At 39.1% G+C, this 17863-nt stretch overlaps 1 protein-coding gene across 4 annotated transcripts in view; it reads right to left on the reverse strand.

Moving 5' to 3' along the window:
- The window catches only part of ARHGAP18 (Rho GTPase activating protein 18), a 143719-nt gene that overhangs the window by 47477 nt on the left and 78379 nt on the right, over positions 1 to 17863 (reverse strand). For all 4 annotated transcript variants that reach the window (XM_088840743.1, XM_088840741.1, XM_088840740.1 and 1 more), the window contains exons 3-5: positions 16831 to 17069; positions 12862 to 12925; positions 6264 to 6442 (exon numbers count right to left, since the gene is read on the reverse strand). In XM_088840743.1, coding sequence (XP_088696869.1) covers positions 6264 to 6442; positions 12862 to 12925; positions 16831 to 17069 — 482 coding nt within the window. The remainder of the gene's footprint in view (positions 1 to 6263; positions 6443 to 12861; positions 12926 to 16830; positions 17070 to 17863) is intronic.

Below are 17863 nucleotides of genomic sequence, written 5' to 3' on the forward strand. Positions count from 1 at the left end.
CTGATTTATCTCTTTAGGCCACATGATGCACACTCCTTTACTTTTCCCACTAGGCATGAAAATAGATCCTTAAAAATTTTTGATAAAGCCTGGGATCAACCTAGAAGCTCATCATCAGATGACTAGTTGAATAAATTGTGATAGAGCTTCATAACATGGTACAACATATAAATAAAAAAGAATGAAAGATATTTCTCTATACGACTATGGCATGATCTCCAGGACATACTGCTAAGTTGTAAGTAAATAATCAAGAGTGTATCTATCTAAAAATGGAAGGATAAACCATAAAATTAAAATAAAAAGAAACTGACCTGTAAGGTAAATTAACCTGTAAAGGGGAGAGAGAGAAGAGGGTGATAGTTCAAGAATGGAAGTGAGACTTCTAATACACCTTGTTTTTAATTATGACCTTTGGACCACTTAGATAATTCAAACGTTTACCAAACACAATTAAGTTTCAACAAAGCAATCCCTAAACATGCAATATAAAATGAAATTAACCATCCGGGTATGCAATGAGTGGCATAACCATATGGAGAATAACTATCCTAAACAACCTGAAGCAGACTAATTTGATTATTACAGTCCTTTTGGGATAAAACCCTAAGGATACAACCAACTGAGAAACAGAAAACAAGTTTAAACTATTTTTTGGTTATCACATTGTTGATAGCAGTGTTAGTATTTCTAGTCTGAGAATGCTGTGCAGTAATAAAGGACAAAACACACAGTAATTATGCGATATTCTAATTATATTATCTGCTGTATCCTCAGAACCACTATTCTCAGCATGGAAAAAAGAGGATACAGATGTACTTCTGTCTTCTGTAAAGGCTTTAAGCAATAACCAACTCAGAGAAGGGATGTTCCCAGTGTCCTGAACACAGTAACAATAGTATATTTCTACTAAGTAGAATCAGTGTTTCTTGAGGAAATAGATAATTCTAGGTTTGGATCTATGAAGTGATGGGACTAGATGCCATGATCTTAGTTTTTTGAATGCTGAGTTACAAGCCAGCTTTTTCTCTCTCCTCCTTCACCCCCATTAAGAGGCTCATTAGTCCCTCTTCACTTTCTGCCATTAGAGTGGTGTTACCTGCATATCTGAGGTTGCTGATCTTCCTCCCAGCAAACTTGATGCTACCTTTTGATTCATCCAACCTGGCATTTCGCATGTTGAACTCTGTATACATGCTAAATAAGCAGGATGACAATATACCACCTTGTTATCCTCTTTTCCCAATTTGGAACCAGTCAGTTGTTCCTTGTTCAATTCTAATTGTTGCTTCTTGACCCGCATACAGGTTTTTCAGGAGACAGGTAAGGTGTTCTGGTATTCCCATCTCTTAGTCAATGAAACAGAAGTAGATGCTTTTCTACAATTTTCTTGCTTTTTCTAGGATCGAATAAATGTTGGCAATTTGATCTCTGATTCCTCTGCCTGTTCAAAACCCAGCTTGTATATCTGGGAGTTCTCAGTTAACATGCTGCTGAAGCCAAGTTAGAAGGAATTTGAGCATTACTTTGCTAGCATGTGAAATGAGTGCAATTGTAGGACGGAACATTCTTTGGCATTGCCCTTCTTTGGGACTGGAATGAAAACTGCCTTTTTCCAGCACTGTGTCCACTTGTGACACATTTGTTAACATATTGAGTACAGCGCTTTAACAGCATCATCTTTAAAAATTTTAAATAGCTCAGCTGGAATTCTGTCACCTCCACTCATTTTGTCCACAGTAATGCTTCCTAAGGCCCACCTGACTTCAACTCTGGGATGTCTGGCTCTAGGTAAGTGATGGCATCATCATGGTTGTCAAGGGCATTAAGACCTTTCGTATATAGTTCCTCTGTGTATTCTTCTCTTCTTCTTATCATTTCTGTTCTTTATCATGCCCATCCTTGCATGAAATGTTCCCTTTATATCTCCAGTTTTCTTGAAGAGATCTCTAGTCTTATGCATTCCACTGTTTTCCTCTATTTCTTTGCACTGTCCATTTAAGAAGGCCTTCTTATTTCTCCTTGCTATTCTCTGGAACTCGGCATTCAGTTGGGTAGATCTTTCCCTCTATCCTGTGCCTTTTGCTTGTCTTCTTTCCTCAGCTATTTGTTAAACCTCCTCAGACAAGCACATTAAAAACAAAACAAAACTAAGATCATGGCATCCAGTCCCACCACTTCATGGCAAAACAGATGGGGAAAAAGTGGAAGCAATAACAAATTTTCTTTCCTTGGCTCCAAAATCACTGCGGATAGTGACTGCAGCCATGAAATTAAAAGGCACTTGCTCCTTGGAAGGAAGGTAGCATAAGCCCTACACAGCATATTAAAGAGCAGAGATAACACTTTGCCAACAAAGATCCATATAGTCAAAGCTATGGTTTTTCCAGTAGTCATGTACAGATGTGAGAGCTAGACTATAAAGAAGGCTGAGCACTGAAGAGTTGGTGATTTCAAACTGTGGTGCTAGAGAAGATTCCTGAGTCCCTTGGAGTTCAAACCAGTCAGTCTTAAAAGAAATTAAACCTGAATATTCATTGGAAGGACTGATGCTGAAGCTTCAATACTTTGACCACCTGATGTGAAGAGCTGACTCACTGGAACAGACCCTGACATGCCAGTAAAGATTGAAGACGAAAGAAGAAGAGGCGGCAGAGGAGGAGATGGTTAGATGGTATCACCGACTCAGTGCACCTGAATTTCAGCTAACAGTGGGGGACAGAGGAGGCTGGTGTGCTACAGTCCATGAGGTCACGAAGAGCTGGACACAATTTTGCGACTGAACAACAAGAACAACAACATGTCTGGAGCAAAAATATGCTAAAACACATGAGAAACTATCTCTAGGGTCATGTCATACATGAGTTAAGATACTATTTTTACAAGAAAATTAAAACAACACTAGTTGGTTGAAAGGTACTAGGGAATCTAAGAAAAGAAGTAAAAAAGAAAACTGGTAAATGAAAGTAAGAAGCAACCCTTGAGAAAGTTAAGGTTTTCTTAAGAGAGATATTCAAATTAATAAATGAAAAAAGAAATTAGAACACGATTTTATAACCATTAGTAAATGGATTCATTGACTACGCCAAAGCCTTTGACGGTGTGGATCACAATAAACTGTGGAACATTCTGAAAGAGATGGGAATACCAGACCACCTGACCTGCCTCTTGAGAAACCTGGATGCAGGTCAGGAAGCAACAGTCAGAACTGGACATGGAACAACAGACTGGTTCCAAATAGGAAAAAGAGTACGTCAAGGCTGTATATTGTCACCTTGCTTATTTAACTTATATGCAGAGTACATCATGAGGAACACTGGGCTGGAAGGAGCACAAGCTGGAATCAAGATAGCTGGGAGAAATATCAATAACCTCAGATATGCAGATGACACTACCCTTATGGCAGAAAGTGAAGAGGAACTCAAAAGCCTCTTGATGAAAGAGAAAGAGGAGAGTGAAAAGGTTGGCTTGAATCTCAACATTCAGGAAACAAAGATCATGGCATCTGGTCCCATCACTTCATGGGAAATAGAGGGAAAAACAGTGGAAACAGTGTCAGACTTTATTTTTGGGGGCTCCAAAATCACTGCAGATGCTGATTACAGCCAGGAAATTAAAAGATGCTTACTCCTTGGAAGGAAAGTTATGACCAACCTAGACAGTCTATTAAAAAGCAGAGACATTAATTTGCAAACAAAGGTCCGTCTAGTCAAGGCTATGGTTTTTCCCGTGGTCATGTATGGATGTGAGAGTTGGACTGTGAAGAAAGCTGATCGCCGAAGAATTGATGCTTTGAACTGTGGTGTTGGAGAAGACTCTTGAGAGTCCCTTGGACTGCAAGGAGATTCAACCAGTCCATTCTAAAGGAGATCAATCCTGGGTGTTCATTGGAAGGACTGATGCTAAAGCTGAAACTCCAATACTTTGGCCACCTCATGCGACGAGTTGACTCACTGGAAAAGACTCTGATGCTGGGAAAGGTTGGGGGCGGGAGGAGAAGGGGATGACAGAAAATGAGATGGCTGGATGGCATCACCGACTCTGTGGACATGAGTTTGAGTGAACTCTGGGAGTTGGTGATGGACAGGGAGGACTGGTGTGCTGTGATTCATGGGGTCGTGGAGAGTCGGACACGACTGAGCGACTGAACTGAAATGGATATAAGTACTGATCAGCAGCTGCTGCTAATTTCACAAACAAGAAAGATATTTTGTATCTTTTGCTACATGATCACAAGAAGTAATCTTGACCAAAAAAAAAAAAAAAAAAGCATGAATCTAATAAATCTAGAGTCAACCAATCTACAAAAAAGAGAAGGACATGGGAACAGAATTAGAAACTTAATAAGCAGGTTTCTTCAACAAACAAATTCTGAGAGAAGGAGAATGGGAGGAAAGAAGCAAAAAAGAATAGGGGAAAGATCTTAATAAGGAGAAAGAGGGAGGTAGAGACGAAAATACACTGACAGGAGGAGGAAGGAAGGGAGGGATTAAAAACTTCTTGAAAGGCACTTTCAACCAACTCAACCAACTGCAATGCATGAACCTTATTTGGATTCTGATTCAAACAAGCTTTAAAAAAAAATTATAAAATTTGCAATACAATATGAAATTTAATATTTAGATATTTGAAATTAAAAATTGTTAGCATTTTAAATAGGTACAATAATAGCAATATGAATTAAAAAATAAACTTTTATCTTGTAGGGAACTGCTTGGGGGTATGCATAGGACAGAACTAGTCATGGGTTAGTGAATGTTGGGGTTTGGTGGGGGGTTCATTATACTATGCCTACTAGCTTTTACGTATGTGAAATCTTACAAAATAAGTAAGTGTTTTTAAAAAAATATAAGACATTCAGTATCAATGAACACATTCAGTACACAGAGGTTGGTTTCTAAATACAATATGCTTCTGAAAAAACAGGGGTTCCTTGAAGAAACAGGTTCTTCCTAATCTGAGGGGGAGAAAAGTACAAGGTGAGCCTAGAACATCTTGTACCAAAAAACAAAGGAGTAAAACATGAGGAGTACATGTTAAAATGGCATAGGAACCAGCTTGAAGGGCTGCCTTTTGTCAAACTTAGGTAAATTTAAACGTCAAAGAAAAACAGTAATGATTTATAAAACATTGAATGAAAAATGGAACCTTCTGCAGTGTCATTCAAAAATAAAAAGAGAAAGGGGAGGAAAAGCAACTATCACAGAAGACTGCCAGCCAGTCACTATAGAAGGAATAATAAAATGAGAAAAATCACCATTTCTCTAACACTAGTCTATTTTTCCAGGTAAGGATTACAAATGCATGGTAAAGCCACTGGATGATAGGTTATTACTGGCAGATCGGCTATTCGTTCGGTTTCAAGGATCACAAATTAGCATTAGTTACCAATAGGAAAAAGTAGTTTTACAATGAGGACAGAAGGTGATATTCCATTCCCAATAAGAGGGCTGTCTGACATCACACACCTCTTCTGATGATGCGATGGGAGGCATAAACAATCTAGGCATCTAGGTTTGCCAAAACTGTTAAACTTGAATTCAGTCATCAAAAACAGACAAAATCAGAAATTTAATTGACTCTTTAAATACAGAAAAATCAGAGGATCTAATCTAAATTTAAGAAACCAAAAAGATATGACATCAAACGCAACACATAACCCTTGTTTGAATTCCAGGTAGAGTGAGGGAGAAGCCATTAGGACAACATTGTGACAACTGGGAAATTTTTAATATGGTCATATATTAAAATATAATTGTTTTAAAGTTCTAGTTCTTAAGCATTACAACTGTTTTGTTTAGCATGGCCTTGTTAGGCTTAAAAAAAAGTGAGTGTATATGGCACAACCTGTACATAGACACATACAGAAAGAGAACAGTGAAAAGTGAAAGTGGGAGTTGTGTGTGACTCTATGCAACCCCATGGACCGGAGCCCGCCAGGCTCCTCTGTCCATGGAATTCTCCAGGCAAGAATACTGGAGTGGGTTACCATCCCCTTCTCCAGAGGATCTTCCTGACCCAGGGATAGAACCCAGATCTCCCGCACTGCGGGCAGATTCTTTACCGTTTGAGCTACCCAGGAAGCCCAAGAAAGAGTAAAAGCTGTACAATGTTATAATAACTGGTGAATGGTATCTACAGGTAGGCTCTAGGGGTGTATTCTATACTATTCTTTCAACTTTTCTAGGGACTTAAATTTTTCAAAATAAACAGCTGATGAAAAATGTAATCTGATAGTGACATCTGAATAGTATACTACCTACCAGTAACACAGCATCGTCACATTTACTCCTCTGGATCTTCTCTCTGGAGCTCTCTTTCTGACTGACAGCTTGCTCAGCAAATGATACCTCCAGGTTGATGTCTGTTTCAGAGGCTGGTGCCTCCTCAGGCACCAGTGGGGTCAGCTCCTTTCCACCAACACCTAGGTGAGATGCCTGGTCTGGGAACAAAATAAAATACTTATTCCTGTGCTTTGGTTACTTCTTTAAAAAAAAAAAAACTTCTAACACAGCAACTATATAAACCTTTAGGAAAAGTACTGCTTACTGTAAGCAATAATTAACCCTTCTTTTCATAGTAAAACATATACTCGAGGAATACTAACAATGGCACATGGGGGATGGAGGAGAAAAAGAGGTAACCAGAAAGCCAGAGCTGAATTGTGGAATCTTTCTCTGAGGTCACAGTTCTTAGATTGAATCCAATTCTAAAACATTCCTGGATGATCTCAAGCTCTGAATGAAAATCTCATAACAAGTTCAGTTCAGTTCAGTTCAGTCGCTCAGTCGTGTCCGACTCTTTGTGACTCCATGAATCACAGCACGCCAGGCCTCCCTGTCCATCACCAACTCCCGGAGTTCATTCAAACTCGCCTCCATAGAGTCGGTGATGCCATCCAGCCATCTCATTCTCTGTCGTCCCCGTCTCCTCCCGCCCCCAACCTTTCCCAGCATCAGTCTTTTCCAGTGAGTCAACTCGTCGCATGAGGTGGCCAAAGTATTGCAGTTTCAGCTTTAGCATCAGTCCTTCCAATGAACACCCAGGATTGATCTCCTTTAGAATGGACTAGTTGGATCTCCTTGCAGTCCAAGGGACTCTCAAGAGTCTTCTCCAGCACCACAGTTCAAAAGCATCAATTCTTCGGTGCTCAGCTTTCTTCACAGTCCAACTTTCACATCCATACATGACCACAGGAAAAACCATAGCCTTGACTAGACGGACCTTAGTTGGCAAAGTAATGTCTCTGCTTTTTAATATGCTATCTAGGTTGGTCATAACTTTCCTTCCAAGGAGTAAGCGTCTTTTAATTTCCTGGCTGCAATCACCATCTGCAGTGATTTTGAAGCCCAAAAAAATAAAGTCTGACACTGTTTCCACTGTTTTCCCATCTATTTCCCATGAAGTGATGGGACCAGATGCCATGATCTTTGTTTTCTGAATGTTGAGATTCAAGCCAACCTTTTCACTCTCCTCTTTCACTTTCATCAAGAGGCTTTTGAGTTCCTCTTCACTTTCTGCCATAAGGGTGGTGTCATCTGCATATCTGAGGTTATTGATATTTCTCCCAGAAATCTTGGTTCCAGCTTGTGCTTCTTCCAGCCCAGCGTTCCTCATGATGTACTCTGCATAGAAGTTAAATAAGCAGGGTGACAATATACAACCTTGACATACTCCTTTTCCTATTTGGAACCAGTCTGACCGGCCTCTTGAGAAACCTGTATGCAGGTCAGGAAGCAACAGTTAGAACTGGACATGGAACAACAGTTAGAACTGGACATGGAACAACAGACTCATTTTCCAAATAGGAAAATGAGTACGTCAAGGTTGCATATTGTCATAACAACTTACTAAACTTAATTGTTGTTTTATATTATACTGGGAGGTTAAAATTTAGTAAACTTAATCATTGTTTTTCTCAGAAATGAGAAGAGGAGGATGTTAGTTTTACTCTCCTAAAACCCTGGTGGCTCAGACGGTAAAGAACCCACCTGACAATACAGGAGACCTAGGTTCAAGTCCTGAGTTGGGAAGATCCCCTGGAGAAGGAGATGGCAACCCACTCCAGTATTCTTGCCTGGAGAATCCCATGGACAGAGGAGCCTGGCAGGGTAGAGTCCACAGGGTCACACAGAGTTGGACATGACTGAACAAAGGCTTTTAAAACTATGATATACCATTTAATTTCCTCATAATGGAACAGATTCCTGAATAAGATTTCTTTCATGCCCTGCATGTCCTTTCTGGAATGCTATCTACCAATCATAGCAAAAATTCCAGCACCAAGAATGTTCACCATGGGAGTTAGTTTTGGAGGTACCTGGTTCAGGAATCAGATTATTACAGGGATTATAACAGTTCTTACAACTATAAATCTAGTCAAATGAGTTCCAGGTATTTACATCAACAGTTTATAATAAATTTAACTTTTTTTTTCCTTGCTTTATTTGCTGTTAATCCTCTGGGGGCGGGGGGGGAGGCGGGAATTAACACTTGAAAACTTTGCTAAAAACATGAGGTTTAAGCTTGGAAGAAAACACTTCTAAATTTGTCTATTTGATAAGTTTTTGGTTTTAACACAACTCACACTAGAAAAACACCTGGCATCAATGACAGGATTACTGTCATTTTCTCATTGTGACCTTTAATTCATGGTGAGCAGCTCTAGATTACATCATAAGATTATGCGCTACATTCAAATGCTTATATACTAACACAACAAGGTGATGAAAGGTAAGTTAATTTTTAAATTTAATAAATATGTTATATATACACATTTACTATTAAAAGTCTGATGCCTTCAGAAAACATATTTGTAGTACCTTCTATTTATTTTCTATATTTATAGTCATTTAAATAAAAAACAAACACAAAAATTACTTTACTCAAAAGAAAATAAGAATAAATCTAAATCTAGCCTTTTTCACTCCCACTCAGTAAGCAGGGTGGGCTTCATGGGTGTAGGACTTTCGAAGTGCTTGGTACGGACCCCACACTGGGTTTAATGCTCTGCTGTTGCCTTCTTGAAATTTGAATGAGAAGCTCTACATTTTCAGTTTGCACTAAGCCTCGCAAATTATATAGCTGGCCCTAGTCACATCTCACAGTTAAGAAAGTAAGAAAGAACTGACCTATGTCAAGTCCAAAAATAAGAGTAAATTTGGAGCCCTGATTGTATTTATGTGTTCCTAACTATGCTACATTATGCTTTTTCAACAGCCTGTGTCAATTTTGTTTAAAACTAAGGATAACTAGACCTCTCTCTGTTTAATTTTTAAAGTATTAACTTAAATATCAAAGCACAATTTGAGTTTTATTTTCCCACTGGTTTACACTATTTTATGTTTTACTGTGAATATGTATGTTGGTTTCCTAGGAAACCATTCTGACAGGAAAAAACTGATTAGCCATTTTCTTAAATTAGAAGCTACCTTTCCAAAATCTGAGTGTTTATGAACAAGCATGTTAAATGGACTCCCTGTTCTTAACCGCCCCACATCAGAGCTACAATAAACACTACTTCCCCCACCATACACAAATAATTGTTCTGTGCTGAATTCAAAACTGAGAAGAAAAATTATAATTAAGTTAGAATACATTTAAAACATATGAATTTCCTCCAAATATTAACAAAAACAAAAAGCACAATATAGAGAAGGATTAAGGATTAAATGATAACTCCAGTTAAGGCAGATATCAGGAAAAAGAGTTTCAGGATGATATAAGAAATGGATGGTTAATTTGCTAATAAAAGTATTTATGAATTAATCATTTACTCTCCCTGGTGGCTCAGAGGGTAAAGCATCTTCCTGCAATGTGGGAGACCTGGGTTCGATCCCTGGGTCAGGAAGTTCCCCTGGAGAAGGGGATGGCAACCCACTCCAGTATTCTTGCCTGGAGAATCCCATGGATGGAGGAGCCCGGAGGGCTACAGTCCACGGGGTTGCAAAGAGTCGGACATGACTGAGCGACTTCACTTTCACTTTCTCAAGAAGAAACATTAATAGAGAATGCTGAGATAAACCTTTTGGCTCTTCAAGCCCTGAAGTGTAAATAATACAGTTTTAATCTATTTTCTCCTTTGGTTTTTAAAGTGGACAATAGCAGCAAGCTACAAATATTTTAAAAAAACTCAAAGTTTTTCAATTGTCCAAAATAATTCATGTCTTTATTTAAAAAAATAATTTCGCTTCCTCCATGGAACTCAAAAAAAGAAAATATATATTACACGAAAGTTTTAAAAATTATTTGGGCATTATTAACACTTTTAAATGTATGTATTAAACATTGGTCTTTCAAATACATAATGCTGTACAATTTGGTGAGAAGATTGATACCTAACAGTAGATTAATGAATTTGAAATGCAACAACCCTGGCAACATTAAAATGTTATAATTATCATTTAGAATAAGTTACTTTCATAGAACATGCATAAAAGCTCAAGTATAGAGAAAATATTTAAAATAGACTATGTACCTCAGGCTTTCGTATTTCAAGTGGAAAGAGCCCCACTTTTGAACTCCAGACAATATTTTCCATGCATTTCATTCAGAACCTTTCAACGTTTGCATAACACTTGGGAATTCACTGGCTAGCAAAAGCATGGTATTGCCCAGAACAGGTGCAGTAGTAAATCCTCAGTGACTTGGATGGCATCAGACACATTATCTTATTATTCTCACTGGAGGCTCTCTGCCCACTTCATAGTATTCCAGCAAAAGCAGATGTAAATCAGGCAGCAAGCTTGCCACATTCCACTTGGCTGCTGCAAGCTAGGCTGGAAAAAGCTGCTACAATGAGCTTGTCTTCCAGAACTTCTGTTTATATAGGCTATATCATCATCTCTAGCAAAGGAGGAAAATATCAAGAAAGGACAATGTTTTCCTCAGTATTCATTTAGCAATTGCCAGTCGCTCTTCTCCAAAGCCCAAAAGGTTACTGGCACAAAAGATACTGGCACAAAAGGTTCATCTGTCTCTCTTGACAACCCAGTTTTCTACCCAGCCAGCAAGGGCTATTCCAATCTGCCTGCCATTCCAGTGTCAGCAGGCACACAGGCCTGGGGAAACACCCAGTCATTTTAATCTGATATACTTATGTAACTGAAGAAATTTCCACAGAATAGTAAAAAGCAGGTGCTTTTATGAATACAAATATAAATATACAGACTCATGTGTCTATACACACACATGCACACACATATATACATATGCACATACACACACACACACACACACATTGTGTGTCTATTGAAGGCAGGGGTACAGGAGAGAAGTTCTGAGATAAAAGCATGGAAGTAAAGATAAAGGTATTAGATTCTCCAAGACTCCAAAATGTCCCAAAGTGACAAATTTTCTTTTCTTGGCCTCCAAAGTCACTGCAAATGGTGACTTTGTAGCCATGAAATTAAAAGACACTTGCTCTTTGGAAGGAGAGCTATGACAAAGCTAGACAGTGTATTAAAAAGTAGAGACATCACTTTGCCAACAAAGGTCCATCGAGTCAAAGCTATGGTTTTTCCGGTAGTCATGTACACATGTGAGAGTTGGATCATAAAGAAGGCTGCATGCCGAAGAACTGATGCTTTCGAACTGTGGTGCTGGAAAAGACTCTTGAGAGTCCCTTGGACTGCAAGGAGATCAAACCAGTCAATCTTAAAGAAAATCAAACATGAATATTCTTTGGAAGGATTGATGCTGAAGCTCCAGTACTTTGGCCACCTGATGTAAAGAGTCAACTTGTTGGAAAAGAACCTGATGCTGGGAAAGATTGAAGGTAGGAGGAGAAGAAGGCAACAGAGGACAAGATGATTAGATAGCATCACTGACTTAATGGGCAAAAATTTGAGCTAACTCTGGGAGATAATGAAGGACAGAGGAGCCTGGGGTGCTGCAGTCCATGGGGTCACAAAGAGTTGGACATGACTTAGCAAATGAACAGCAACAGTAATTTTGGACAAACCTCTGATTTTTATAGAAAGGTTGGGAACACTTCCCAGGCCTCTGCAATCTACCTGACACTCTTCCTTCACTACTTACAATACAAACATGACACTAATAATGCCATGAACACCCCAGGTGCTGGGTATTAAGAACATAAACAAAAGCAAAGTCCCAATCGGGCTCAGGCAGCCACTGACGATCTTTGTAATATTATTTAAGTAGCAACACATTAAGGATTAACTTATGACCTTAATTTAGAACATTTTTCCTTTTTGTAAATCCGTGAAATAGCTTTAAATTCTTTCTTGGTAAGTACTAATAAATCCTTACTATTTATTTTCATCCGTGCCTTGAATTTCTAATCCATTTCTGAAATAACAGATACAGAAAAAGGAATCAAATGGAGAAGTATAATCAACTTCCGCACCCCCCAACCACAGATCTTAATTTAAAATGTCTTTTTAAGCTTTCTTAAAAGCAATCTAATTTATGAGCTAAGAACTTAAGGATTTGAAAACGAAGTTCCAAATTCACTGGCTCCCCTTACTAGCTGTATGGCCTTGGGGAAGTGACTTTATATCTCAAAACCTTACTTCTCTCATCTGTTGAATGGGTTAAGAATAATATTTACTACAGAGCGTTCTTGAGTATATTAAATTAGGTAAATGTCTCTGCATTGCACCTGGCACATGGTAATCATTCAAGAAAACTGATTATGTATAGCAATATATAGACAAGTATTTTTAAAAACTCAAAAGCCAACTATATGCTCAGACTTATGTAATTATCTACTTGGGTACTTGATATGAGTATTTTAATTGAATTTGCTTACTAGAATTGAAGACGAATGTTTTAAATGGTCTTATCTATTTGTTATACTAATAAATGAGAAAATACAAAAGAACGGGTCCAACTTACCATCTTTTCCTTGGTATTTGTTTTCATCTGTTCCGACTGATTGTGATTCTGTGCCATCTGGAGGCTAAAGATAGAAAATGGGCCATTTAGTCATTTCCCACTCACAACCAGAGAAATGGTATTGTAAATAACTCTATTACTAACCTGTAGAGCACAAGAAATGTATTCAGACTTATGCCACAGAAATAAAAGGTCTATGGTTATAATTAACAAGCAACCAGCCAACAAATACGTGATCACCCACAACATACAAGACATACTACTAAGCTCTGTGGAAATACAGGCAATATCAAGTGTCCCTACCATTAGGAACACCATTAAGACAACATCTCAAAAAGTTAATATCCATTAACAAATGCGTAGATAAATGTGAGCTATCCACACAATGGAATGTTATTTGACAATAAAAAGAAACAAAGTAAAGAAAGCACACACACACGGGACAACATGGATGAACCTTGTAGACATGATATGAAGTGAAAGTCACAAGGACCACGTACTGTGTGATTCCACTTCTACGAAATCTTCAGAACAGGTAAGTCACAGAGACAGATTAGTGGTTGCCTAGGGGTAAGGAGGGGAAAACATGGAATGACTGCTATGGGTATGGGGTTTCTTTTGGAGATGATGAAAATGTGCTAAAATGACTGTGGTGATGGTTGCATATATATGATGACACTAAAAACCTCTGTATTGTAAACTTTAAATGGGTGAACTGGATGGTATGTGAATTCTCTCTCAATGACATGGTTATAAAATAAAATTATAAACTGACATATAGGTAAAAAATAGAATGCTTCACTTCTTTTTTAAAAAGCTAGTAATAAATGTGAGAGAAATTAAAACTAATTTGCCAAGCAGGTAATAAGGGCTTAGTCAAAGGCACTCCTCTTTCAAGGGGTTGGGACAGTGACACCCAGAGAAATGAAGCCCTCCAAGGGTTTATGGACACAGTAAAATGCAGCTGGCTCCTCTCACCAGTAAGTGTGTCCAGGCAGTACTCCCTCCTTTCCAAGTAAGGCTCCAGGAGGAATCAGGAAGAGGAGCCTAGGTCAATCATACACAGAGGTCTATCTGAATGAATTGTTTTTAAAATACTCATTCTAGTGGATTTTCATTTCAATACAAAAGAAGGGAGTCTCTGTAGTCCCCTCCCCACACATCGTGGCCAAGTGTTAGCAGAGAAGGACTCCCCTCTCCACCTGCAGTCTAAGAAGAGCAGGAAAAGCACCAGGGCACGCTCATAGAGGTGCTCTTAGATTATGCAGGATAGTGCACAGTGAGTACCAATCACAAAGAGATACTACTTCAATCCCCTTCAGGCAGAGCAATACCACCTTCCTCCCTCCACCCACGAGCCTGCAGAAGGCTGGCCCTCCATGGCACAGTGAACACAGTGAGTAACTCTAATCTTACATCTGAACACATATTTTGGAGCATGTGGTTGAAATTGTTTTCCTAAGCAATTGAAGATGACAGTGCAGATGGTATTCATTTCTGTATTTTATTTCCTAGTGTCAGGAAGGGCTTCGTGAGGAAGCATTTAACATGGAAGAGCTGAATATGGACAGTCATCACTCAGTATCTGTGGGAGACTGGTTAAAGGACAACCCCACCCCCATGAATACCAACACTGGAGGATGCTCCGGTACCTTCTAAAGAACGGCAGAGCACAGTCAGCCCTCCCTGTCCACAGGTGAAGAAGCCAGGGATATGGAGGACACAGTGCATTTACTTGAGAATACAAGGAATGCAAGTAAAGACGGCTGGCCCCTGTTTACTTGAGGGTTGGAGGACATGTTTCTAACGGGTGGTCATATTTCAATTAAAGGCAGAAAGCGTATGTTAACATTATTTTAATTCACTTGTGCTGTTTCTCGCTTATTGACTCCATCAGCTGATACAATCCACCAATTACCTTGAATTCAAACCATGTGATTCAGACATTAGCAAGGATTCGCTGAAAAATGTTGCTTCTAGCACTGAGAAGTAACATCCTCTTCAAGACTGGCAGGAATCCCACAGAATATGGTTTGCTGACGCTCAGTTCTCTGTCCCCTCCTGCTTTTGGCTTCCTCTTAACTCCCTCAAGGAGGGCTCTTTAATTGGGAAGGAAATGCCAGTAATACTAGATTTCCTTATTATTCATTTTTTTACTGCTGTAAAAAAGCAGTCTAGTCCTTACAAATAACAAATGGGTGGCACGCAAGTGTGTAACTGCCTCACAGCAGCAACAGATCTATCTGGAGCAATCCTGTGACCCCAAAACTCCCATAAAATGGACTGGATTTGATCTACAATTGACCATACAGAGTAGCAATCTGCAACTATGCAGGATTTCTTAGAAGAATGAAATGTTAACAAAAAGCCAAAAAACCTCTATATGACAGAAAGATACCTTAACTAGGTCTTCTTATTCCCAAGTTTTTAAAAAAGACTTTTGTTACCCTTTATTTATAGTGTAAATACAATTTCATGTATTTACTGGGATTACTTAATATCAGAATTATATATGTAAACCCAAATGTAGTAGGATGTATAGTGGTTAAAAGCACATATTTAGAGTGTGACAAATTTGGGTTTACTATCTATGGGACCATTGAGCAAGTTACTTAAAGTCTATGAGCCTCGGCGGTAGAATAGAAATGATGAAACCTGACTCACAGGACAGCTCTAAGGATGCAATGAAATAAGGCATGGAAAGTAGTCAGCACAGTAAGTGTTCAGTGGTGGTGGCTACTGCTATAACAACTTCTATTATAATCACTACAATCCTCAGTTAAGATCCCTTCTGGTTTGTTCTCACTCCATCCACCCAACTGGGTCTTCTAGACCAGAGCTATGCTAACTGTCATCTGAGAACAGTTCAATCTGTAAACCAGTTTTGACCCTAAGAACACTATTAAGTTCAGTTGACCTTTTTTTCTCTTTGTAGCATGACTGTTTCTTGCTGGAGCAGATATTAATTTTCATTTTGGGCAAGCTCTTTAGGTCCTCATGAACACTCCATAAACAACCAACCAAATGGCTATCTTGAGTAGCACTGTTCTAGGCTATTCAGGTCTCCGACTGGTACCATGCTTTCTTAGATAGCCATCAGCCCCAGAGTTTCCACCAGACTCCAACAGCTTCCACTAATAAATTCATCATCGTGGCAAATATCTATTACAATCCTCCACATGCTAGGCACTAGACGCAAAGGGGAAGTTATTTCATGTTCAAGGTTCCTGTTTTATAATTCAGCTGCAATTAGCTTCCTCGCATTCCACTTCCATTCATCTCCACGTGAGTCTTAAAAAAAAAGCAAATTTTCCTACAAGAGTAAATGCGGAAAAAAGAACCTCCTACCTCTGACTCTTCTCTAAGTAACAACTAGCAGTCACATTGTCCAGGAGGTTGGGGCACTCCCAAAGCTCCAAGGACACTGAATGCAGGGACCGTCACAGAGAATTTTAACTTGTTTCACTTTCTGCCCCATCAGCAGGTAACTTCTAGAAGGACAGGGACTGAATCCCTCTTGATCACGGCCAGCATGGAGCTTCAGTGCCTTACATATGAAAAGTGAAAGCCACTCAGTCGTTTCCAACTCTGTGTGACCTCCATCAACTATATAGTCCATGGAATTCTCCGGGCCAGAATACTGGAGTGAGTAGCCTTTCCCTTCTCCAGGGGATCTTCCCAACCCAGGGATCGAACCCAGGTCTCCAGCATTGAAGGCAGATTCTTTACCAGCTGAGTCACCAGGGAAGCCCAAGAATACTGGAGTGGGTATCCTATCCTTCCTCCAGAGGACCTTCCTGACCCAGGAATTGAACCAGGGTCTCCTGCATTGCAGGAGAATTCTTTACCAGCTAAGCTATGGTGGCCTTACATATACATGCCCATTAAGTTTTTAATATGAATTTAACTGAATGGGTTCAACTGAGTCTAAACCATTATTCCTCTACGTTACTAAAAAAGAAAACCTACCTCCTTTTCTTTTGACCCTGTCTGTTGAGCAAATATGTCTCTGACGTCAGGAACCTGGTACTGTTTGTTTTTTTTCCTCAAGGTCTGGGAGACAGTCTCTACTCGTTTCTGAACAGCTGCTGCCTGTGTCCGGGTCAGTGTTGATAAAAACACCATGCTCTCCTGGGGATCTCCAGCAGTCTCTCCAAAGAGATTGGACAAACCGGCCTCCTTAAGCCACTCTTCTTCCAATTCTCCCTCTGAGACAATAGAGAAAAAATGGTATTTAAATCACAAAATATGAGAACTTCTACATTTTTAAAAACTGTTTTAAAAACTCTTACTGAAACTCTTGTACCATAACCCAACCACAGTGCTAAGAATCATTATCTGAAACTTGGAGCACTGCCATAAACCCCAGCCATAAAGATATCAAATTTTAGATCCATTTCATATATACTCAATTAAAATTTTTAAATGACTTCACATGTGATTAACCTCTATAACTTCCCTGCAGATTAACTAGGGGAAGATAATACTGTTCCCTTTCTAGAGATGAGCAAGCAATGAAAAGATAACTTACTTCCATCAAGTTACAGAAGGAAGTCGATGCTGGGGATGGCCATTAAAGCCCTGTTTCTTGGCTTACATTCAGCACTATCCCAGAGTCTGACCCTAACTGATGGAAAGGCTTATTTTCTCTGCTCTCTGTAGCTGACAGTGTGGCAACGAAGTAAAATGCATCTGGACATCAGGAACTAATCAATTTCAAATTAATTTTTTAACCCCCTAGTCAGCATACCAGAGTCCTGTTTTTCTTTACAATTTTTTTTAAAAAAGCAAACTATTTTCAGGAAAAAAAAAGTAGATTATAGGAAACTAATTAAACAACTGAATCAATTCAAAACACTGAAAGGGAGTAAACAGTAAAGCAAATATTGTGTGAGATCTATTGACAATTCAAGACTTTCCCAATGGTCTAGGATCCAACTGCAGAGGGCAAGGGTTCAGTCCCTGGTCAGGGAACTAAGATCCCACTTGCTGTGAGGCATGG

Source organism: Moschus berezovskii, chromosome 10 (assembly GCF_049115385.1).
Source record: "Moschus berezovskii isolate FMDL1 chromosome 10, NW_MosBer_1.0, whole genome shotgun sequence".
Lineage (NCBI taxonomy): Eukaryota > Metazoa > Chordata > Mammalia > Artiodactyla > Moschidae > Moschus > Moschus berezovskii.